The sequence below is a fragment of the Monodon monoceros genome, unplaced genomic scaffold, assembly GCF_005190385.1.
Source record: "Monodon monoceros isolate NGI ecotype Baffin Bay Population unplaced genomic scaffold, NGI_Narwhal_1 Super_Scaffold_11, whole genome shotgun sequence".
Taxonomy (NCBI): Eukaryota; Metazoa; Chordata; class Mammalia; order Artiodactyla; family Monodontidae; genus Monodon; species Monodon monoceros.
The window spans coordinates 68,705,288-68,727,288 of NW_021703767.1; the positions used below are offsets into that span (position 1 = coordinate 68,705,288).

At 52.1% G+C, this 22,001-nt stretch overlaps 1 protein-coding gene across 3 annotated transcripts in view; it reads right to left on the minus strand.

The window, feature by feature from the left end:
• The window catches only part of ADCY5 (adenylate cyclase 5), a 155,839-nt gene that overhangs the window by 53,806 nt on the left and 80,032 nt on the right, over positions 1-22,001 (minus strand). For all 3 annotated transcript variants that reach the window (XR_003792385.1, XM_029214843.1, XM_029214842.1), the window contains 2 exons: positions 15,531-15,680; positions 11,519-11,640 (listed from right to left, as the gene is read on the minus strand). Coding sequence is in view for 2 of the 3 variants with exons in the window: in XM_029214843.1 (XP_029070676.1) it covers positions 11,519-11,640; positions 15,531-15,680 (272 nt within the window). In the remaining variant the exon portion in view is untranslated. The remainder of the gene's footprint in view (positions 1-11,518; positions 11,641-15,530; positions 15,681-22,001) is intronic.

The following is a 22,001-nucleotide window of genomic DNA, read 5'->3' on the forward strand; positions in this document are numbered from 1 at the left end:
CATGCTCCAGATGCTGACCCCGGCTCCCCAAGGAAGTTCAGACCCCTAGCCCAGCCCACCTGCCACCTCCCTGGCTCTCAGTCTCTCAGAAGCCCCACCCCACCCGGGAAGAAGGGAAAGGTCTCTCCTGGTCTACGTGAAAGCACCATGACATAGTTGTTCTGGAAATTCTTCTTTAACTCTTAATCAAAGCCAAGGGGAGTTGGGGTCAAGAGAGCTGCTCCAGAGTCAAGAACACCTTTAATAAGTGTCAGTATTTCGAATGTAAAGCCGCAGACACCAGGCCCAGCAGCCGTTCCACACTGGGCTCCAGGCTACAGAGCAGAAGCCTGGCTTTGGGGGCTGATGAGACCTCCCCCCCCATGGTGGGAAGGAAAAAAATCTCCAAACCCGGCAGAGGCAGGAACGCTACTGGGCAGGGTGACCCACAGCACCAAGCCAAGGAGAAGAGGGAAGGAGGAAAAGAACGGGCCGCCCCTAGAAGCACTAGGCAGACGCGTGTGGACCAGGGCTCGGGGGCCTCGCTTCACTGAGCCCTGAGCCCTGCAGCTGCTTGAGCTCACCTAGCCACTCAGCCAGGATGGCCTCTGCCTGCCACGTGTGGACATGGGCAGGCCTGCAACCCTTCTCCTTCTCCACAGGGACCTGGCTGGGCCTAGGAGAGCACTTTCTCCACTGCAGCTTTCATCTGCTAGACCAGTGGTTCTCAGAGCTGGTGTCCATCAGAATCCCCCTGGAGCTTTTATATGGAGAAGTCCCGGAGCCCCATCCCCAGAGATTTGGACTTCATCGGCCTGGGGTGGGGCTCTGTTACTGATTGGTTTTGTTCTGTTCTGTTTTGTTTTGTTTTATTGTAATCTTCCCTGGTGATTCTAATACGCAGCCAGGGTTGAGAACCAGGGTACTGGTTTAAATGTCACCTTCTCAAGGCTTCCTCCACCCTATTTAAATCTACAACCCCTCCCATATGTCTAAGTCCCTTGTCTACTGTATTTTTCTCCATTGCACTTTTCACCATTTAATATATTATTTATTATTGTTGTTGTTATTTATTATCATGCTCCTGTCTGCCTCTCCCCACTAGAATGTAGTCTTTGAAGGAGTTCTTTTGTTTTTGGCTGCATTGGGTCTTCGTTGCTGTGCACGGGCTTTCTCTAGTTGCGGCGAGCGGAGGCTACTCTTCGTTGTGCTACTCTTCGTTGCGGTGCGTAGGCTTCTCATTGCGGCGGCTTCTCGTTGCAGAGCACAGATTCTAGGCACGCGGGCTTCAGTAGTTGTGGCATGTGGGCTCAACAGTTATGGATTGCGGGCTCTAGAGCGCAGGTTCAGTAGTTGTGGCTCTGCAGCATGTGGGATCTTCCCGGACCAGGGCTTGAACCCGTGTCCCCTGCATTGGCAGGCAGATTCTTAACCACTGCGCCACCAGGGAAGTCCTGAAGTAGGGATTTAGTCTATTTCTTTCAATACCACATCCCGGCCCCTAGTACAATGTCTGGCACACAGAGGAACTGCTCAATGCACAGCACATAGTAGGTGCCTGTTAGTTCCCTAGGGCTGCTATAGCAAAGTACCACAAGCTGGGCCGCTTAAGACAACAGAAATTTATCCTGTCCCAGTCCTGGAGGCTGGAAGTCTGAAGTCAAGGTGTTGGCAGAGCCACGCTCCTCTGCGACTCTGGGTAGAACCCCTCCTTTCTTCTTCCTGCCTCCAGTGGTGGCTGTCAATCCTGGTGCTCCTCACCTTGCAGCTGTGTCACTCCAACCTGTCTCTGTCCTCATAAGGCATTTTCCATGCGTATCTGTGTCTTTGCATGGCATTTTCCTCTTCCTATAAGGATACCACTTATATTGGATTAGGGGCCCACCCTCTCCAGCATGACCTCATCTTAACTTGATTTCATCCACAAAGACCCTATTTCCAAATAAGGTCACATTCACAGATACGAGGGGTTAGCACTTCAACGGATCTTTTAGGAGGGCACAGTTCAACCCACACAGTGTCTAATATATATTTGTTGAATGGAAGAGAATATTCATAGTGTAAAGCAAGGAAGAGGCAGGACCAGTAACTCTAGTAGCTCTTCCTTCTACTCCACTGGGCCTCTTGAGGTCCCAAGCACGTTATCTGAGACACGAGTGTGGGGAGCCCCGGGCCTGGCACCCAGCAGATATCCAGCAGTGTTCACGGAACAAACGGTAGAATAGTGATGGAGGCCAGGCATCTTCCTGGTCTGTGCCAGAGGACATCGGAAACAACATCCGTGTGGACGGGACTTCCAGGTGCCTTAGAAAGCCTGACCCTCCGGGACTTCCCAGGTGGTGCAGTGGTTAAGAATCTGCCTCCCAAAGAAGGGGACACGGGTTCGAACACTGGTCCGGGAAGATCCCACATGCCGCAGAGCAACTAAGCCTGTGGGCCACAACTACTGAGCCTGCGCTCTAGAGCGTGTGAGCCACAACTACTGAGCCTGCGTGCCACAACCACTGAAGCCCGCGCGCCTAGAGCACATGCTCCGCAGCAAGAGAAGCCACTGCAATGAGAAGCCCGCGCACTGCAACGGAGAGTAGCTCCCGCTCGCCACAACTAGAGAAAGCCCGCGCACAGCAACGAAGACCCAGTGCAGCCAAAAAATTAATTAATTAATTAAAATTTAAAAAGAAAACAAAAAGAAAGGCTGACCCTCCCTCCAATCTGCTGGGACCTATTCTTCCGTAAAAGAAGTTCTTTCGACAGCTGCTGAGGAATCAGGGAGGGGCAGGTTGCTGGTTCCCTTCCTTCAGGTGGTGTGACAGCAACCAGCAGCCAGAGAGCAGGTTGCTCCAAGCAAGGCTTCTAGCTGGTGCGGAGCTGGGGCAGGTCCCACGTCTGAGCCCTGCAGCCTCTGCTCCACGCTGGTGGAGACTCTGCCACCTCCACATTCCCCCACCTCCTGCCACAGGCAAAGTCACCCTCCTCTGCCTCCTCAGGGGAGGATTCTGCTTCGTGTCTGTCACTTCTGGAGGCTCCTCTGTTTTACGAGGTTTACCCAACGGCAGGCTGTCTGTTCTGCTGGCCAACATTGCCCGATCCGCTCCTTGGTAATTCCGAAGGCCATTTTACAACAGCGCGGGGCCCAGACACGTGGCACAGTACTAACTCATCGATTAGCTCCCACTTGAGAGCTTGTCTTGGCAACGTGATCAGGCCCTCGTGGTGGGTCTGCGGAAGCTGGGTAGGCCCGCTCCGGCTGTGCGCTCCTCCCTAATTGCCTGCCGTCCATCACTCATGGTCGCCTGCATTCTGTTCTAGAGGCAGGAGCGGGCAGGCTCTTCATCCCAATTACCACAACAGGCCCTTCAGCCCTGTCACAGCTTCAGCTCAGCCTTCCCATGTGCAGTTTTGGTTAAGTGCCTTTCCTCACTGTTGCTCCCTCTCACTGCCAACAGGCTCTAGGACTTATGGAACTGCCGGCATCTGATCCCGTTCCTGTGCAGAAGCCACATTCCATAGCATCTCTGAACAGCCAGGAGCTAGGGGCCTGGGCGGGCAGCAGCATGAGAACCCACCCGTCTGAACTCCAGCACTCCCTGCCTGGCACGGAGAGGGAACTTGAGAAATGCCAAGAAGCAAGCCATCCGTCCAGGTGGGACCAGGAAGAGCAGGGGCCTGGGGAAACAGAGGTCATGTGGTGGGGGCCGGGAAGGGAGCATGGCAAGGTCTCAGCCCAACTCCTGGGACTGTGGGCCCAGAGGGAGAGGAAGGTTCTGGGGAAGCAGGGCAGGAAGTGCCCTGGAGGCCCCCAGTGTGTAGCTTGGGGAAGCCCAGCCACAAGCCAGGGGTCTCTTCTGGACCAAGAGGGTCCAGGGTCAGCATCGCTCCATTTGCTCCAAGCCCCACCACCCAGAAAGCCACCCAGGTCCATGCTCCTTGTAAGATAAAGGAGGGTCAATGGGCTTCTGCCATGCCCTAGGTAAGCAACACAATCAGGTGTGGTCCTATCACCACCCGGCTGAGAATGGGCTCCAGATGACTGGGCATTTTCTGAGGGGTGGTGGAAAACGATCAGCGGGGCATCTGAACTGGGAGCAGCCAGAGGACCATCTGAGGACACAGGCTGCGAGAGGCAAAGGGGGAAAGCCAGCGAGAGGATGCTGAACACACTGGGTGTTGGCACACATCCACCTACAGGGAGAATCTGCCCTGGGACAGCCGTGCCCTCTCCACTCCCACAGAGACAGGACACCTTCCTTCAGGAAGCAGAGGGTTCTCTGACAATCCTGACCACCAGGACCAGGTCCAGGGGGTCTGGGATCAAGGTATGTCCTGGGATCCCCACTGCCGGCCTCAGGGCCTCCTGCAGACCCCATTCCAACGCCCCAGCGCCTCGCTCTTATTTCTGTCCACCAAATCCTACTCCCCCCACCCAGACAATGAAGCCTCCACGGCACTTGCAGGCTTTCAGTTTCCGGAGTCTGGGGAGAACTGGGGAAATGCTTCCTAAAGGAGAAACACTGAAGGGAGGGGAACTGCCCCAGAACCAAGCCGTAGTCGGGACCTCTCAGTGGTGAGAAGATGGGTGCTTTTGATTTTCTTCTCATGCTGCTCTTATTTTCCAAGTTTTCTATAAAGAACCTACATCCTTTGCATAATAAAGTGTTAATTTTTAAAAGATGGAAAATAAATCACATTCTTCTTTCAGGCCTTCTGAAAGAAGATTCTAACCCTTCCATCTTCACAATGCCTTCTTTGACTCACCCTGCCCAGAATCAGCCTTCCTGGGTCTGAATTCTTATTAGAATCAGAATCACAAAGCACAACTGATTCCAGCTGTTTCCAAGACAGCCTGACATGTTTAACTGGCCAGTGACCCTGTGCCCCGACTTCTCTCTCTTCTAGTTTCCCCCAGGGCCCCCCATTTTGAGTCCAGAGCGGTGCTGGCTCCATTCCCCACTGATCCCCATTCTGTGTCCCAGGACAAACTCAGGTCTGTTGTCAAGACCCAATCCCAGGCAAGGATGTGAAGAAACTGGAACCTTTGTGCACTGCTGGTGCAGAGGTAAAATCGTGAACCACTATGGAAAACAGTACGGGGCTCTTCAAAAAGTTAGAAATAGAATTACCATATGATATAGCAATTTCACTTCTAGGCATATACCCAAAAGTTTGAAAGCAGGGACTCAAGGAGATATTCGTACACCCATGTTCATAGCAGCACTGTTCACAACAGCCAAGAGATGGAAGAAACCCAAGTGTCCATCTATGGATGCACAGATAAACAAAATGTGGTAGATACATACAATGGAATATTATTCAGCCTTAAAACAGTAAGGAAAACATGATACATTCTCTAACATGAGTGAACCTTGAAGACATTTAGTGAAATAAGCCAGACACAAAAGGACACATACTGTATGATCCCATTTAAATGTGGTACCTGGAAGTAGCCAAATACATAGAAAGTGGAATGGTGGTTGCCAGGGGCTGGGGGAAGTTGAGGAATGGGGATTTAGTATTTAATGAGTAAAGAGTTTCAGTTCTGCAAGATGAAAAGGCTTCTGGAGACGGATGGTGGTGATGGTTGCACAGCAATATGAATGTTCTTAATGCCACTGAACTGCGCACTTAAAGTGGTTAAAATGGCACATTTGATACTATGTATATTTTACCACAACAAAAATAATTAGTTAATTGATTGACTGATTGAAAGAAAAGACCCAACCCCAGTGGCTCCGGCTGGGTCGTCAGCCACGTTCCCAGAGCACCAGGCTCAGCCCTACCTCACTGGTGAGGGCTGGATATTCCTTAAGGGGCAAGCATGGTGTCTTTTCCATCTGCTCTTGAGTCATGTCTGGCACACAGTAGCAGCTCAATAAATGTTTGTGGAATGAATGAGAGGATAATATAAGGCCACTTATATCTGTAATTGATACAGAAGATGACAAGAAAAGAATACTTTTCTTAATATCAGGTTGGAGACAGGAAAGCTGCATGTTTGTGGGCCACACCTCTCGTCCATCCGCTGGCTGGGGACGTGGGGAGGGTAAACATTTTCAATCTCTGCCCACAGGGTGCACAATCCGCCCGCGGGTATCAGAGCAGCGCAGACATTGCGGAGTGGTCATTATAATTCAGAACCATGCTGTAGCTGAGCCAGACGCCCGGAGTGACCTGGGGATGCAGCCAAGCCCTTGAAGGAGACAGGAGAGGAGCCGATAACCTTAAAAGGGGGAGGTTGGGGAGAGACAGGGAAAGAAGGGAAGGGCGGGGGAAGGGCAGCCCTCCCCAGACCCTGCTACACCCACCCTGTGTAGGGCAAAGGTGTAAGCTCACTTCCACCCCCGGGACAGCAGCTCCTCTGCCAGGCCCCCAGCTCCAGCCCCACAGGGCTCCTGGGTCTCTGAGAATGAGGCTCTCATTCAAGCCAGTGAGTCAAGACTGCACCCTGCCCTGCCCCGGCCCTCCTTCAGCAGAGGACCAGCGCCCCCCCTGGAGGAGGTGGCCTTCTCTCCACCCCCACAGAGAGCAGAGTCTGGAATGATCCCACCATCTGCAACCTGTAAAACCTAAGGGCTCCAGCGTACTGGCCAATCAGGTACAGGTCTTCCTCATCCAGCAGGGACCCTTGCGGAAGCAGGGAACCCTTCAGTACCCTCTCAGGCCTGGCTGGGTGTTCCCTTCCTCCCGAAACCTCTGGGGTTACCTGACCTTGACTCTCACCTGGTAGCCTGCCCAGGAGCCTGCTCTGCTTCCGCAGGGCAAACAGTGTGCAGCCACCTCCTGGGCCTGGTGCTTTACACACTGAACGCTGTAGCTGCCCTACCCTTCCAGCACCCCGGCAAGAAGCCCCAGGGCCCCCCCTCCTACAGGCTCTGCTCCTCAGTGACTGAGAGGTGGGTTGTCTAGCACTGTATTCTATCAGAATGCAAAGTCCATGTCGCCAGGTCACTACCCCCGCTCCCCATGTGACGCATCCCCAATTTACTAATTAACCTGTTGTTTGTGTGTCCTCCCAAACAGAAGAGGAGCTTCCCCATGACAGAGACAGTGTCCCCCCCCCCCCATTGCCAGCACGGTCCTGCCTCTGGCTAAGTGTCTGAGAGCACAGCTGGTGATTCCCAGCGATGGAGGTAGAGGTGAAACCTCTGCTGAATGGATGAATGGAAGGACATCACCATTCCCATGTCACAGATGAGGAAACCGAGGCTTAGACTAGGTGACCTGCCCAAGTGCCCACAGCTACTAAGTGGCAGAGCGGGGAGTGAACTAGCCTGCTCAACGCAGACACTCATCTTCCTCCACAATGGTGACCTCTCGGCAGGGGTAACCCGGTGGCACCTGGGTTCTGGCTGCATCAGTACCTTTACTCTGCTCCCCCATGTGGTACGTTCTCTGGGTGTCCCTTCTTCCAACCCCCATCTCCCTCCCCTCAGAGCAGAGCACCAGGAGCCCCCAGCCCAGAACAGCCTCCGCCGACATGTCCCGAGGCCCTTGTCCCAGGAGGAGGGACAGCACGGCCCTCCTCTCACCCTGGCGCTGTGGCTGCAGCAGGGCCAGATGTCTGGGGGGAGGGGAGGGTAGGCAGGAGGGCTCTCAAGTCACAGGTCTGAATCCAGCCATGGCCCCAGCCCCAACTGAGCTGTCCAGCAAGAGGGGCTGAAACATCTCCACCCGACACATCAGACAGGAGAGGCATCTGGGGGGCTCCACGGGGGTCTTGCGGGTTCCTTGGCCTCTGGCCTGCCTCAACCCACAGCCAGTGGTGGCCCAGCACCAGAGCATCCAACAGGCCCCCCGGAATCCTGAGAATTGTATACTGTGCAATGATCCTCCTCGGGGCCTGGGGAGAATGAGGCCACGGAAAGTGATGGGCAACTGTCTGTCCCCCTTCCCTGCCCAGGCCAAACTCTCTGGCCACCCATTAGTCTCTTCTCTCCCTTAGATCCAGGCCCAAACTGTCACACCTCAGAGGTGATTTATTTTTCTTGTGGCCTTGCTCTCAGTGGGGTTAGAGAACAGCATGTCATCACCCTGTCTAAATATTACAACTCCACAGAGAATTGACAAATGTGACTCATCACCCTTCCACTCCAGATTGAGAATCCCCAGGCCTTGCTTTGCTGATAGGAGTGTGGTAATAATCATAATAATAACAGTAACAATAGCTGCTCCCAATTAGTGAACACTTGTTCTGTGCCAGATATTGTGCTAAGCGCTTTCCTCATATTATTTCATTTACTGTTTTTCTTTTTTTTTAAATAAATTTATTTATTTTATTTTTGGCTGCGTTGGGTCTTCATTGCTGCGCACGGGCCTTCTCTAGTTGCGGTAAGTGGGGGCTACTCTTCGTTGAGAAGCACAGGCTCTAGGTGCACAGGCTTCAGTACTTGTGGCTCGCGGGTTCTAGAGCACAGGTTCAGTAGTTGTGGCGCACGGGCTTAGCTGCTGCGTGGCATGTGGGCTCTTCCCGGACCAGGGCTCGAACCTATGTCCACTGCATGGGCAGGCGGATTCTTAACCACTGCGCCACCAGGGAAGCCCTTCATTTCCTCTAACAAACCCTGTTAAGTAGGTACTTTTCCTATCCTATTATGCAGGTGAGGAAACAGGTTCAGAGTGGCTCAATGCCTGTAACTTGCCCTGGCCACACAGCAGAGACATGAAGGGCCGCCTTGCCTAGGGCCCCAGGGCTAATCACTGGACCCTGAGCCAAGCCCCAAAGTGCATTTCTACACTGTGATGTCATCCCTCCGCCTACTACTCAACCCCCAACCCAAGCCAAAGGTTCAGCCCAAAACCAGAGACCAGAGCAACGTGTTTCCACCAAGAGCAGCACGTGGAGGCTGATGAACAGGGAGGGGCCCCAGCGGGATATCTGCATATGATTGCTTGCGGCTGGCCTCTGATGTGTACCAGCCACCCCTAGTCCTGGCAATTTCAGAGCCAGAATTATGTCTGTCCCCATGAAAATGATGGCATCTTAGCTTTTCTGTCCTTTCATCTCTTTCCTGATTGCTCTTATTGATCCTGAGCGCATTCTAGAACAGACAATCCCCACCCCCCATGGCTGGGGTCTGATTCTGATTCTTGCCGTGCCGATGCTCTAGCCACTCTTGTGATTCTTGTATTGACCCGAAGTCACAGCCTTTGTGGGAGTGGAGGGGTGAGGGGGTGTCACCCAGAGGGTGGGCCACTCCGTAGGGCAGTCACTGCGGAAGAGGCCTGAGTCAGCCTCTCTGACCAAACCCTTTTGCTGGAGGGCTGTGGGCCCAAGAGCCAGCAACAGAGGGACGGGAAGTGAGACGAAGCCCCCCATTTGGGAGGACAGAGGGGTGAGAGGGCAAGGTACTGGGCAGAGATGCAGAGGAGGCCAGACGTGGCAGCTGTGCCAGCCAAGCCAGGCTGAGAACCTGTGCCTTGAACGCCAGACGGTTTCTGGGTGGGGAATTTTCTGGATTTCCTTTGGGTTCCACTTTTTATTTCGGTAAATCTGCTGAAAGCTCTGCTGTGCTAAGAGCAATCAAGGAAAGCACCTTTCGTCCATGCTCTGCCTGGAACAGAGCAATGCCAGGGCCAGCGGCGTGGTGAAGACAGGACCAAGAGAGAAAATTCCAAAGGGCGGAGCTCAGGGGTTTGTATGTGTTGGGACCACTTCGCGGGTCACTCCTTCCCACCTGAACTTTGGACCTCTGGGACTTGTTCTGATAAACAAGGCTGTTTCTTTACATGTCCTAAGGTGGGGCCCCCCAGATTTGCGGGGCAGCCAGCAGACAGGAAAGGCCCCGTGGCTCCTGAGTCACACACACGCAGGTGGGAAGCCAAACCTCTCTCCTCCTCTCCTCTGAGTCCCCTCTTCCCTGAGGGCTCCCCAGGCCTCCTTCCTACAGAGTCATCCACAAACCCCTTCTGCTGGCGTATAAAATAAATCTGTCAAGTAGTCAGACCAGGTAAAAACTCCAATACCAAAAAGCTTTCTGGGGGCGATTCCCTCACTTAACCAGTTATGGATCTTGGACAAGTTAATCTCTGTGCCTGTTTATTCACCTGTTAAAAGGAGATAATAACAGTACCAACCTCTTATATTTGTTGTGGGGATTAAGCGAATATACAAAAGCGCTTAGAACAGTGCTTGGGTTAAAGAAAGCTCTATACAAGCATTAACTATTGCTAGTGATTATTCCACCATGTGAGGACAGAGGCAGATGTGACGAGCCGAGGACGGAGACCTCGCATCAGCACCACCTACCGAGGCCTGGACCCCACCTCCCTCTTGAGGTGAGCCCGCAGCCCCTCGGGACACCTCCTCGGCGTGGAGACTCGGCCAGGGCAGCTTTCTTCCTGAGAGTCCAAGGCTGCTGCTGGCCACACTCTCCCTGCCTGGCAGTGGAGTGTGGGTGGGCGTCATGGGGCTGGGATACTCTGAAAACTGAGGACAAATGTATTGTCCAGGTACTATTTTCTCCCAAAGGCTTCAAATCTGTCTTGGGAGTTGGATGGAGGACACACGGGCAGAATCGGCAGTGTCGGATTTCGGGGCACCCTGGGGACTGGGCAGTTCTGTCCACTCTGCAAGACAACACATGCCCTCCCCACTCCCGCTGCCATCAGCCTCATCTCGAATGTGTGTATTTGTGTGTGCGTGCACATGCACCCACGCACAATAATTTGTATTATTCTCTTTAACCCAAACTTGAAAATTCAGCCCAAACCTCCAAAATGTCCTCTTTACACCAACCTTAGAGGACTCATGGGTCCTAGGAAAACTCGCCCAGGGAGGAAGCAACCCTCTCGAAGGCAAACACAGCAGCTCCTTTTCTGGGCATGTGGGAGAGTTAGCAGGCTCTCCAGGAAGCCATGCTGGATGAAGGCCACTGTATCGCTTCATGTCCCCATGGAACACAGAAGCAGATTTTGCACTCTGTTTGCCCGTCCCTGCTGTCAGAGCTTCTGTCTAGGGAAGCCACAAACACGCACTAAAAGGAGCGTGGGCTTCAAGGTGGGCCGACCTGGGCACACACCGCTTTACCACTCCTGGCTGAGTGACCTTGGCCGGGGGTCTTAGCCATTCTGAGCTCAGTCTCTAAACAAGGGATGTTAATAAGGGTCCCCACCCTGCAGGGTTGTCAGCCTCCTGACAGGATTAGCAGTGAGGTGGATAATGCCTGGTTCAGTGCCTGGCACACACTGGCTTAGAAGGCATGGAGGCTGCTGGATGGTGGTGAAGATTGAGACAATGATGGTGACATGTGGGTCCCAAGTTTGTACTTTCCGTCTCCCTTGTTAGGCTAGGAGTTTCCCCAAGAGCTGGTGGTGTTGCTTTCTCCTTCCTCCTCCTTGCTGCAGCCTCACCTCCTCCCCACCAATACTAATTCACTCAACAGACCTAGAGGGGCGGGGCTGGGGTGCCCCAGACAACACACGTTCCAAAGCCACCAGACCACCCCGTTGGGCTGTGCCCTCTTGAAGGGGAGGGAAGGGACATGTCACCTCTTTTGGGGTTCAGTCTTCCCACCCTGCCTTTGCCCCCCAGCCTCACCCCTACCTCACGTTGTCATGTTTCTGGATGTAAATTTTATGGAACATCATATCCTCCTGTTTGGCATTGATGTCTGCTTTCATCTCCATGGCAACGTGACGGGGAAGGACAGACAGCAGGAGCCGCTCCTGGGGAGGGAAGCAGATGTTTTCATCACAGCTCCTCCCCATGCCTGGCAGTCCCCTCCCCTCCCCAGGCTTCACTCCTCCCCACCTGAGCCCCCACCCACAGGGCCCTGGAAAACTTTTCAGGCTCTCCGGAAACTCATGGAGCTAACGCTTGTATGTGCTGGGTGTGGAGTCATGCCCCAGGGCTACCTGGCCCCCATCTCCCTGGGACAGCTCCTGGTTCTTCCGCGTACATGGGGAAAAGTACTCCTGGTGAATCTGTAGTACCAGGCACCTGGGGTCAGAATCCTGGGTGTCACCTGAGACTTTGGGCAAATGACTGAACTTCTCTGAGCCTCCAGTTCCTTATCTATAAATAGGGATGGGGTTGTTGGGAGCTCTTGATGAGATTCGTTCAGTCACCAAATATTCACTGAGCACCGCCCATGTTCCTGGCGTCATGCCGGGTGCCAGGAGTGATAACCGTGAACGAGACAGGCAAAGTTCCTCCTTCACAAATTCCCAGTCTTGTGGGGCTACAGGTACTACAGGGCACTGAGCAGGGTGACCTGACGCAGGCTGGGGAGAAGCAGGGTGGTCACAGAAGGCTTCGTGGGCACCAGAGGATGACCTGTGAAGGAGGGGGCTCCGTTTCGAAGTAGGGGATGGTGGCCCAGGAGGATGGGAAAGCTTGCCGACTTTGAGAAACCAAGAAATTAAGACCGGCTGAAGGGGAGGTTGGAGAAAAGCCAGGAGAGGGGCCAGGGCCGCCCTGTGAAGTTGGGTAGGGTCACGGCAGCCCTTGATGGGGTCTGGACTTGGCCCCCTTTCTGTGTTCTCCTCCGGGGCCTGACTGCTCCGAGAGGTCCAACCTCTACCTGCACCCTCTGTAGCCCCCTCCCCACACCAGGAGCTCTCCCAGGCTCGCTCACGAATCCTCTCATCTGGAGCCTTTCCTCCTGGCGGTCTCCAGCCGTCCTCGTTCTCTCTCCACTCCTTCAGCACCGGAAGCTGGGCCGCTCTCTCACGGGGCCCTAAGACTCTTCTGCTGCTCCCCTCCCTCCTCCTGGCCTCTGGGAGCAAGGTTTCCATCAGCGCCTCCCCTGCTCACCTCCCACACCCACTGCCTCGGCCGGCTGCCCGCCTTATGTCTTGCCACCAGCAGATGACATCATGCCCACACCATGCTCACCATGCCCCCGATGGTCCTTCTTCTCAAGTTCCCTGCCTTTGTGCCTTTGTGCCTTTGGCACCCCCGTCCTCCTGATCACGAAGGTCAAGGCCTTGCTCCTCAACTAGAATCACCATCCTCAAGTACTGCTGCTAACCTACCTCAGGCTCAGCCCTGTCCCAGGAGGAGGGTCCTGGCTCCAGCTTCCAGCATCCCCTTGCCACCCTGGGCCTTCTTATAGAGCCCCTGATCGCTCTGCATTTCAATGTCAATGGTCTGTTACTGGGGTCTCCCTGAGGGTGGGAACTGCGTCTTGTTCAGCTCCAGAGCTGACAGCCTCATGCTTAGGAAACTCTAGTGGACTAGTGAGGAATGGTGCTCTCTGTGGGCTGGTCTGGCCACCCCAGACATCAGTGCACACGGCCATTAAAGGCCATTTCATATTTACTGAACTCTCAGTGAACAGCTACTGGTGATAAAAATATCAATACAAGCTAAAGGACAATTCTGTGGAAATACGGGATGACTGGGAGAAAGTGTGCTACAAATTGTATAGATTCATGAGAGACCTTCCTACATTTATAACTAGCTCTGGGGCTGAGGGCCAGGACGAGTGGGCAGGGGCTGGCTGGGGAACAGTGCTGAGTCCCCTCATCAGGTGGCACCTAGAAGCATCCTCAGATCTAAGAGCATCCTTTTCTGCAGAGGGCAGGGGAGGCTTGACTCTGGGCCCCGGCTAGGTGAGGAGTGCCTGTCCCCTGGAAGCATGCCTCCCCTCCCCAGTACCTTGGCCTGAAACATGGTATGGCAAACATATTTTCTCCCCCAAATCCCTGTGGAATTTCTAGAATGTCCAGCCTGGCCAGGGCCAATGCAAGTAAACTGTGAGGCACTGTAAATGCTAATTTTTTTATTTATTTATTTATTTTTTTGCGGTACGCGGGCTTCTCACTGTTGTGGCCTCTCCCGTTGCGGAGCACAGGCTCCGGACGCGCAGGCTCAGCGGCCATGGCTCACGGGCCCAGCCGCTCCGCGGCACGTGGGATCCTCCCAGACCGGGGCACGAACCCGTGTCCCCTGCATCGGCAGGCAGACTCTCAACCACTGTGCCACCAGGGAAGCCCTGTAAATGCTAATTTTACTCGAGAAGGGACAGGACCCAGGAGTGAGGGGGAACATTCTCTAATCCAGAAGGGGAAGGAAGGTGTCCTGATCTCACGTGAGAGATGCTGGGGTCTGGAACAGGGATGAGAGGGGGGCTTTTGAGGCAGGTAGGAGCTTGGGGGTGAGCAGGGTGCAGAGAGGTGAGGTAAGCTTGTCAAGAAGAGACAGTGGGAAGACTCGGGACACCCCTGGGAACAGGTTTCATTCAAGAGGCTGGACCTGGAGCCCAGATGGGGCTAAGAGAGCACATGGGAAGGCCAGGCCTCAGATTGGACTGCCTGAGCTGGGGACTTAGCCAGGCACAGCGGCCGGGCGTGGGGCTAGAAGGGAAGCAGGGGCAGATGGTGACTGGGGGAGGGCCTGGAGAGGCTCAGCAGAGCTCTCCCCCCGGCACAGCCATCTGGATGTCACCAGCCGTGGGCTGAATCCAGACAGAGGCAGAGAGGCCCTCACACTGTGGCAAACTCTGTGCTCGTGGGGTGTTCACAGCGCACACGCCGTGCTGGGTGGGAGGGCACAGATGACTACTGCCGTCCAGGCCTCCGGTTCCCTGTCCTCACGACTGAAGGCAGACCTCCGTGTTTACACCTGTCGTCGGCCGACACGGTGTGCAGCACAGAAGAGGACTCCTCCAGTGTTAGTGCAGGGTTTGGCGAGACACGAACTAAGAAGAGAGGGAGGCCCCTCCGCTTTGGAGTAACCTTATCTCTGAGAGCCAGGACGAGTCCAAGTCCAGTGGGAGCCCCAGCACCCTGCTGACCTGCCCACTCTCCCCCGGAGTCTCCCTCCGGGCCTGCTGTCTGGGAGCCATGCACAGTCTCAGAGATCCCAACTTCTATCTGGTTCACACACAGGAGAAGACACAGTGGTGAGCCAGCCAGACCTGAACCCCAAACAGGACACCCCCAGGATGCCAGGTAGGGAACCCTGACAAGTCCTCAGTCCTTGCCCCGCCTCAGCCAGAGGAGTACACAGGGGCAGGTCCCTCTGCCCGGGGCTCACGGGGAGAAGCCCCCGAGTCTGTGAGCTGCATGAATGGCCTGCCTCCCGGCCCAGGAGTCTCCTGAGGGTGAGGTTTAGGGTGAGACACAGTCGTCTTCCTTTCTCTGAACTAACCAAACCCCAGAGATCATCACAGAGGAAGTGCCTAGTGAGGGTGTCACAGGGGCTGACAGCTTGGTCTCCTCTCCTCCTCCCTCCCCCCTCGCCTGGCGGGCACCTCGATCCCAGGAGGGAATGCTGATGCTCTCACCACCCCAACTCATCAGCCCCGGGGGAGAGGTGGAGGGCTGCTTCCTGCTGCCTGAGCTGCTTGGTTTGCTTGCAAACCCCAGGGAGACTGAGGACGCAACAGGCAAGGGCAGGGCTAGAGCTGGTGCTCCAGAGCTGCCCCTAGAGCATTCCCACAGAGCCAGGAACGCTGGGCTCCCTCCGGGGAAACGTTCCCCATAGGCTGGGCACCCCCCCAGGGAGGCGGGGCTGGACAGCTGCCCTGAGCACAGCTGGTGGGCAGGCAGCAGCTGGGCCGAGGCAGGCTCCCTGCCAGCTGTGCTCAGGGCAGGAGGGCCTCACTCACCTGCTGCTGGTTCTCCCGTTGCGAGTGCAGCCGAGCCTGGATGCACTCCCGGGTCTCCTGGAAGGCCTGTCTCTGGGAGACCTCAGCCGGGTAGTGGGTGCAGACGCCCACGATGTTGGTGCAGGAGAAAATGAGGACATTGGAGACGAGCTGCAGAGGGAGAGAGGAGGACACGGAGCTCAGGCCTGGAGCAGGCACCAGGCACTGGAGCCTCAGCCATGACCCTCCCAGTCCCAGAGCTCGGAGCCCCCCGGGCCCCACGGTAGCAAACGCACACCTAGCTGCCCGCAAACAAATGCCAAGGGCACCCACCCGCAGCCAACTGCTGGGAGTAGCCAAGTGTCATCAGTCAGGCTCTCTGATGTCCTCAGAGGCTAAAGCTTGGCTGGCCTGTGACAGAATGTGGCCCTAAGGATGCTGAGTCACTGAATACTCGCACTGGCCATGTCCACGGTACCAAAGGCTAAAAGGTTAGGTGTCTTGGGGATGCTGTGACAGAGCTGTGTGTGTTGGGGGCGGCAAGGGCACGGCAGGGAAGGCTCCTTGAGGGGGACAGGGTTTCATTGTTTGAAAGTGCGACAGGGTCCACATAGGACAAAGGGCTGCTCTTCCACAGAGAGGCCTTAGCTGGCTCTTCCCCAGGAATCAGCTCCAAGAAGCAAATACTTGCTGATACCCAGCACTGCGTGAAGTCCTCTGGGGACTGAGGGAAGGATGAGGTCCCTGGCCAGCAGGGATGTGTCCACACAGCTCTCATCTCTTTCTCTGCACCAGCACCAGGGCCTCCTGACGACCCCACCAGCACACCTGTTGGCAAGCACCCACCATTACCCCCACTCCTCACGGGTGCCCTCCTTGGTGCAGACAGAGATGTGTGTGGAGAAAGACCACTGTCCCTCGGGTCAGAGACAAGGCTGCAATTCTTTTGAAAGCAATACTTGCTGAAAAGCTAAGGGAAAACACAACTCAACCCACAAAAGCAGGGTTGACGTAGCACATTCCAGGCCCTGGCAAAGGTACTGTTTGGTCAGAACTTCTCTTGGCAGGTACAGCTCCTGGGGTATCTGGGTAAACAGATCCTGGTCCTGCCCTTGCCTCAGGCCATACCGGACAGAAGCCACACAGAGGCTCGGCTTTCTAGACCTCAATCACTCCCTCCAAACATTTAGTTCTTAGTCCCAACTGCAGAAGGGGAGCCCAGGCCGACCCCTGCGCCTCCCGCTGTGGCTCCTCCAGCCACCAGGAGCCCTGCACTGGTCTCTAGTCCACTTGTCTATTGGGATCCCAAAGGGCTTCCCTCTGGGACTTCAGCTGCCTGGCAGTGACTCTTCTTCCAGGGTGTCTCTGGACCTAGAGGTCCTGTCCTTGGCTCTGCTCTGCATTCTACCTGAAGGCTTTCCCCAGCCCAGCTCTGAGGTGGCCCTGACCTCCACCCAGGCTCTCAGGCCCAGAGCCATGTGGGCTCCATACCAGATGTGCTGCCATCTTTCCCTGGAGACATCCTATACCATGTCTGTCCCAGTCCATGCACAGAAAGAGACTTCTCCTCTCCCGTCTCAGTCTTGCTCTCTCCTCGGCTGCACAAAAAATTCTGATTTTCTGGCTGAAGGACACTGTGGGCTCCCCTCAAGCACCTCCTGGCTCCCCTCCAGATGCCTCCCTGAGGAGCCTTCAGGGAAGGGGCAAACTCAGATTACCAGCTCCACAGCTCCACCAACTCAGCTGCTCACTCCCAGCACCCCCACCCCAACCTCAGCCACCCCCGAATCCTACCACTGTCATCTTATGTAAACGCACTGCAGAGAAAAACCCCAACCTATTTATCACAAGCAAAGAAGACCCCTGCTCTACAGAAGCTTACAGTCCAGTTGAGGAGATAAGCGGTCAAGACTGACAGAGAACCAACAACAGGAAGCAGAAACTGACTCATGCCAAGCAAGAGGGAGCGGAAGAGAGCACAGAGTGAGGAGAGACCGCTGGGCAGGCCCCGGGCTCCCTGGGCCTGCGGTTAGGGGCATGTTTGCCGAGGCTGGCAGACGTAAGAAAGGGCGTCCCTGGAGAGGGCATCCAGGAAGCTCAGGCTTGCGAGGTACTCAGGGTCCTTGAGTAAATAACCCAGGCTCTCTGATCCTGAGGGCAAGTCCACAGAGAGGAGCTGGAGCTGGAAAGGCAGACTGGAGCCAGAATGAAGAGACATCTGAATGTTAGGCTGAGAAGTGCTGGCACAATCCTACAACAGGAGCCACGAACACTGCTGAAGCAAAGAATGGCAGGATGAGCACACGGCTTCAGGAAGGTTCATCGGGGCAAGAGGAATGCAGGGCGTCGAGAGATGGGCCAGGAGGCTACCACAAAAGCCCAAAGCATGAGGGAACAAAGACCTACATGAGGCTGGGGGCTGGCAAGGCAGAGCTGACTCAGAAAGAAAAGCCCCCAAGGGCAGGGAAGGAACAGACTGCAGCCTGCAGTAGGAAGCAATGCAATGACTGTGAAGGGAGAGCCCAAGGGCACACCTCCTGGAAGTTGCTGGGGACCACTGAGAGAGGGCTAAGGAGAGAGAAGGAGATGAGGAGGTGGAGGTGAAGGTGCAGACTACAGGGAATTCTGAAGAATGTTCTCTTTAGGGGATATCTTTTGAAAGGTGAGAGGAAGGTGCCAGACGATAAAAAAAGGAGTGAGGAGAAACTGGAAAGGAGAATATGAAGAGTTACCCTCAGACAGAATAATGCAGCATGATAACGCAACATGGCCAAGTGGGGTTTATCCCACGAATGGAAGGCTGTTTCAACATCAAAAATCAATGTAATTCACCATATTAACCGACTAAATAGAAAACCATACGGTTATTTCAATAGTTACTGAAGAAGTATTTGACAAAACTTAACATCTATGCAAGATTTTTAGTTTAATTTAATTTTTATTTTTTTGGCCACACTGTGCAGCATTGGGATCTTAGTTCCCCCACCAGGGATCGAACCAGTGTCCCCTGCACTGGAAACGTGGAGTCTTAACCGCTGGACCACCAGGGAAGTCCCTATACAAGATTTTTTTTTTTTTTAACTCCTAACAAATTAGTAATAGAAGGGAAATTCCTCAATCTTGGTATATGCCAATCAATGGCATATACAAAAACCTATAGCTAACATCATACTTAATGGTGAAAGACTGAATGTTTTCCCCTAAGATCAGGAACAAAGCGAGATTGTCCTCTCTCATTACATGTATTCAACATCATATTGGAGGTCCGAGGCCATGCAATAAGATAAGAGAAAAAAATAAAATGCATACAGATTGGAAAGGAAGAAATAAAACTGTCTATATTTGCAGATGACATGTTTGTCTGTGTAGAAAATCCCAAAGAATCTCCAAAACAGCTACCGGAATTAATAAGCAAGTTTAGAAATACGAAGATACATGATCACAGGAAACAAGGTCAATATACAAAAAAGCAACTGTATTTCTACAGGCAAGCAACAATCAGAAGTGAAATTTTTTTTAAGTGCCATTTATATATCACCAAAACTATGAAATATTTATCCATAAATCTAACAAAATATTGCAAACCTGTTCACTGAAAACTATAAAACACTGATGAAAGAAATTTTAAAAGACCTAAATAAATGGAGAGACATACCATGTGCATGTATTGGAAAACTCAGTATTGTTCAGATGTCAATTCACCCCAAACTGATGTATAGATGCAACGTAATCATAATCAAAACCCAACCAGGGTTTTAAAAAGAAATTGACGAGCTGACTCTAAAATTTATATGGAAAAGCAAAACAACTAGCACAGCCAAAACAATTTTGAAGAAGATGAACCAAGTTGGAAGACTCATACTACCCAATTTTAAGACTGACTATAAAAGTACAGTAATTAATCTAGTGCAGTACTGGCCTAAGGATAGAAATATAGATCAATGGAATAGAATTGAGAGTCCAGAAATAAACCCTTACATTTATGGTTTGCTGATTTTTAACAAGAGTACCAAGACAATTCAATGGGAAAAGAATAGTCTTTTTAGCAAATGATACTGAGATAACTTCATATCCACATGCAAAAAAATGAAGTTGTACCTCATAACTCATACCATATACAAAATTAACTCAAAGTGGATCAGAGACCTAAACATGAGAGCTACAGTTATAAAACTCTTAGAAGAAAATATAGGAATAAATCTTCATGACCTAGGATTAGGCAATGATTTCTTAGACATTACACCAAAAGCACAAATGATAAAAGATAAAAAAAAGAGATAAACTGCGCTTCATCAAATTTAAGAAGTCCTGTGCTTCTAAAGGAATCATCAAGAAAGTGAAAAGACAACCCACAGAATGGGAGAAAATATCTGCAAATCATTTATCACATCTTTATTTTTGACAAATATACAAAGGCAACTAAATGGAGAAAGGAAAATCTTCTCAACGAACGGTGCCAGAAAAATTGGATACCCATATGATTAACGCAAAACATACAAAAATTTACTCAGAACAGTTCATAGGCCTAAATGTAAAACCTAAAACTATTAAACTTCCAGAAGAAAACACAAGACTTTGGGTTAGGCAAAGATTTCTTATATACCACAGCAAAACATGATCCATAAAAGAAAAGAAATGATAAATTGATAAATCAGACTTCATCAAGATTAAGAACATTTGCCTTCAAAAGACACTGTTAAGAAAATGAAAAGACAAGCAGCAGAATGGGAAAAATTATTTGTAAATCATATATCTAATAAAAAGACTTGTATCCAAAATTCATAAAGAGCTCTCAAGTCAAAAATAAGAAAACCAACAACCCACTTTTTAAAAGAGCAAAATATTTAAGTAGACAATTCACCAAAGAAGACATAAGATGACAAATAAGCACAGAGAAAGATGTTCAAAATCATTAGCCATTAGGGAAATGCAAATTTAAAACAAACAATGAGATACTACTAAACACTATTAGAATGGTTAAAATAAAATAGAAAACGAAAAGAAAAGAAGAAAGAACTGCCAACACTGGCACAGGTAAGAGTGTGTAGCAACTGGAACTCTCATACCTTGCTAGTAGGAATGAAAAATGGTACAGCCACCTTGGGAAACATTCTGGCATTTCTCATACTTATGCCTGCCATATGACCAGCAACCTCACTCCTAGGTATCTGTCCAAATCAAATGAAAAGTTACGTTCACACAGAAATCTGTGCAGGAATGTTTATGGAATACTACCCATCTATAAAATGGAACAATCTAGTGATAACACACAACATAAACGAGTCTTAAATGCACTATGCTGAGTGAAAAAAGCCACACGCAAATCATACCATATGATTCCATTTCTATGGCATTCTGGAAAAGATAAAACTGCAGGGACTGAAAACAGATCAGTGGTTGCCAGGAGGCAGGGGGAGAGGCTGGCTAAAAGGGGCAGCAGGAGGAAATCTTTCAGGGTGATGGAACTGTTCCATATCATGATTGTGCTGGTAGTTGCACATCTATATGCCTTTGCCAAATCCACAGAACTGTACGCCAGAGAAGCTGAATTCTACTGTATGTAAGTTATACTTTAATAAAGAAAGGACAGGACTAAGATCCAGGAGGGACTAGCAGAGAGAATATGAGGAGCCGGCTGGACGGGGAAAGGGCAGCCTTTCCCCTCTCTGAGGCCAGAAAGAGGGACCAGACTCTCTTCTGAGACATGATCTCCGAAGTAATTATCAACTGGCCGATGCTGTATCTCAGTACTAATCCTCCTGACCTCTCCTGCTGTAACCTTACTCCTCCTGCAGCCAGAAGGCCAATAGCAACAGACGGTGCAAATCCAGGTAAAATGATGCTCCGTAACCCAATAGGGTCCAAATGGCTTGGCTAAGCTTGGCACGCCTCAGTGTTCCCCTCTCCCATTCACTAAACACACAATGGGGTGAGGAGGAAGAGAGTGCTGGGTATGAGAGAGGGGTCTTGAGCAGGGCCCCACTGGGAAGGGTGATTTCAGCAAATTGGACCTGAGAGTGAAAAAGAGATGAACACATCAAACAAACACACACACACACACCACACACACTCACACGCCACCCATCAAAAGAGCAGGAATCTGTGTGCCAGGTTTTAATAGATGCTAAGGCCACTGTGCAGACACTAAGGTTATGAATGGAGAGGAAACGTCAGTAAAATCTGATGGAATTCTGCTTACGGCCTTCCAGGAAGGAGTTTGTAGCTTAAAAATGATCTCACACCTCAGGCACAAGGGTCTAAATGCTGACCAGCTTTCTTCTCTACTAAAAATAATTATCAAATATTGAGCCCCTTCATATGTCCTTATGTAAAATACTTAATTAGTAAATAATAGCAGGTATCATTCACAAGTAAGCAAGGCCTAATTAAGGGTTTGTTGGTTTTCCTCGTGCCGGCCAACCTCACAGGACATGTCCAACCGCATGGAAGAGGCGCGCGCGCGTGTGTGTGTGTGTGTGTGTGTGTGTGTGT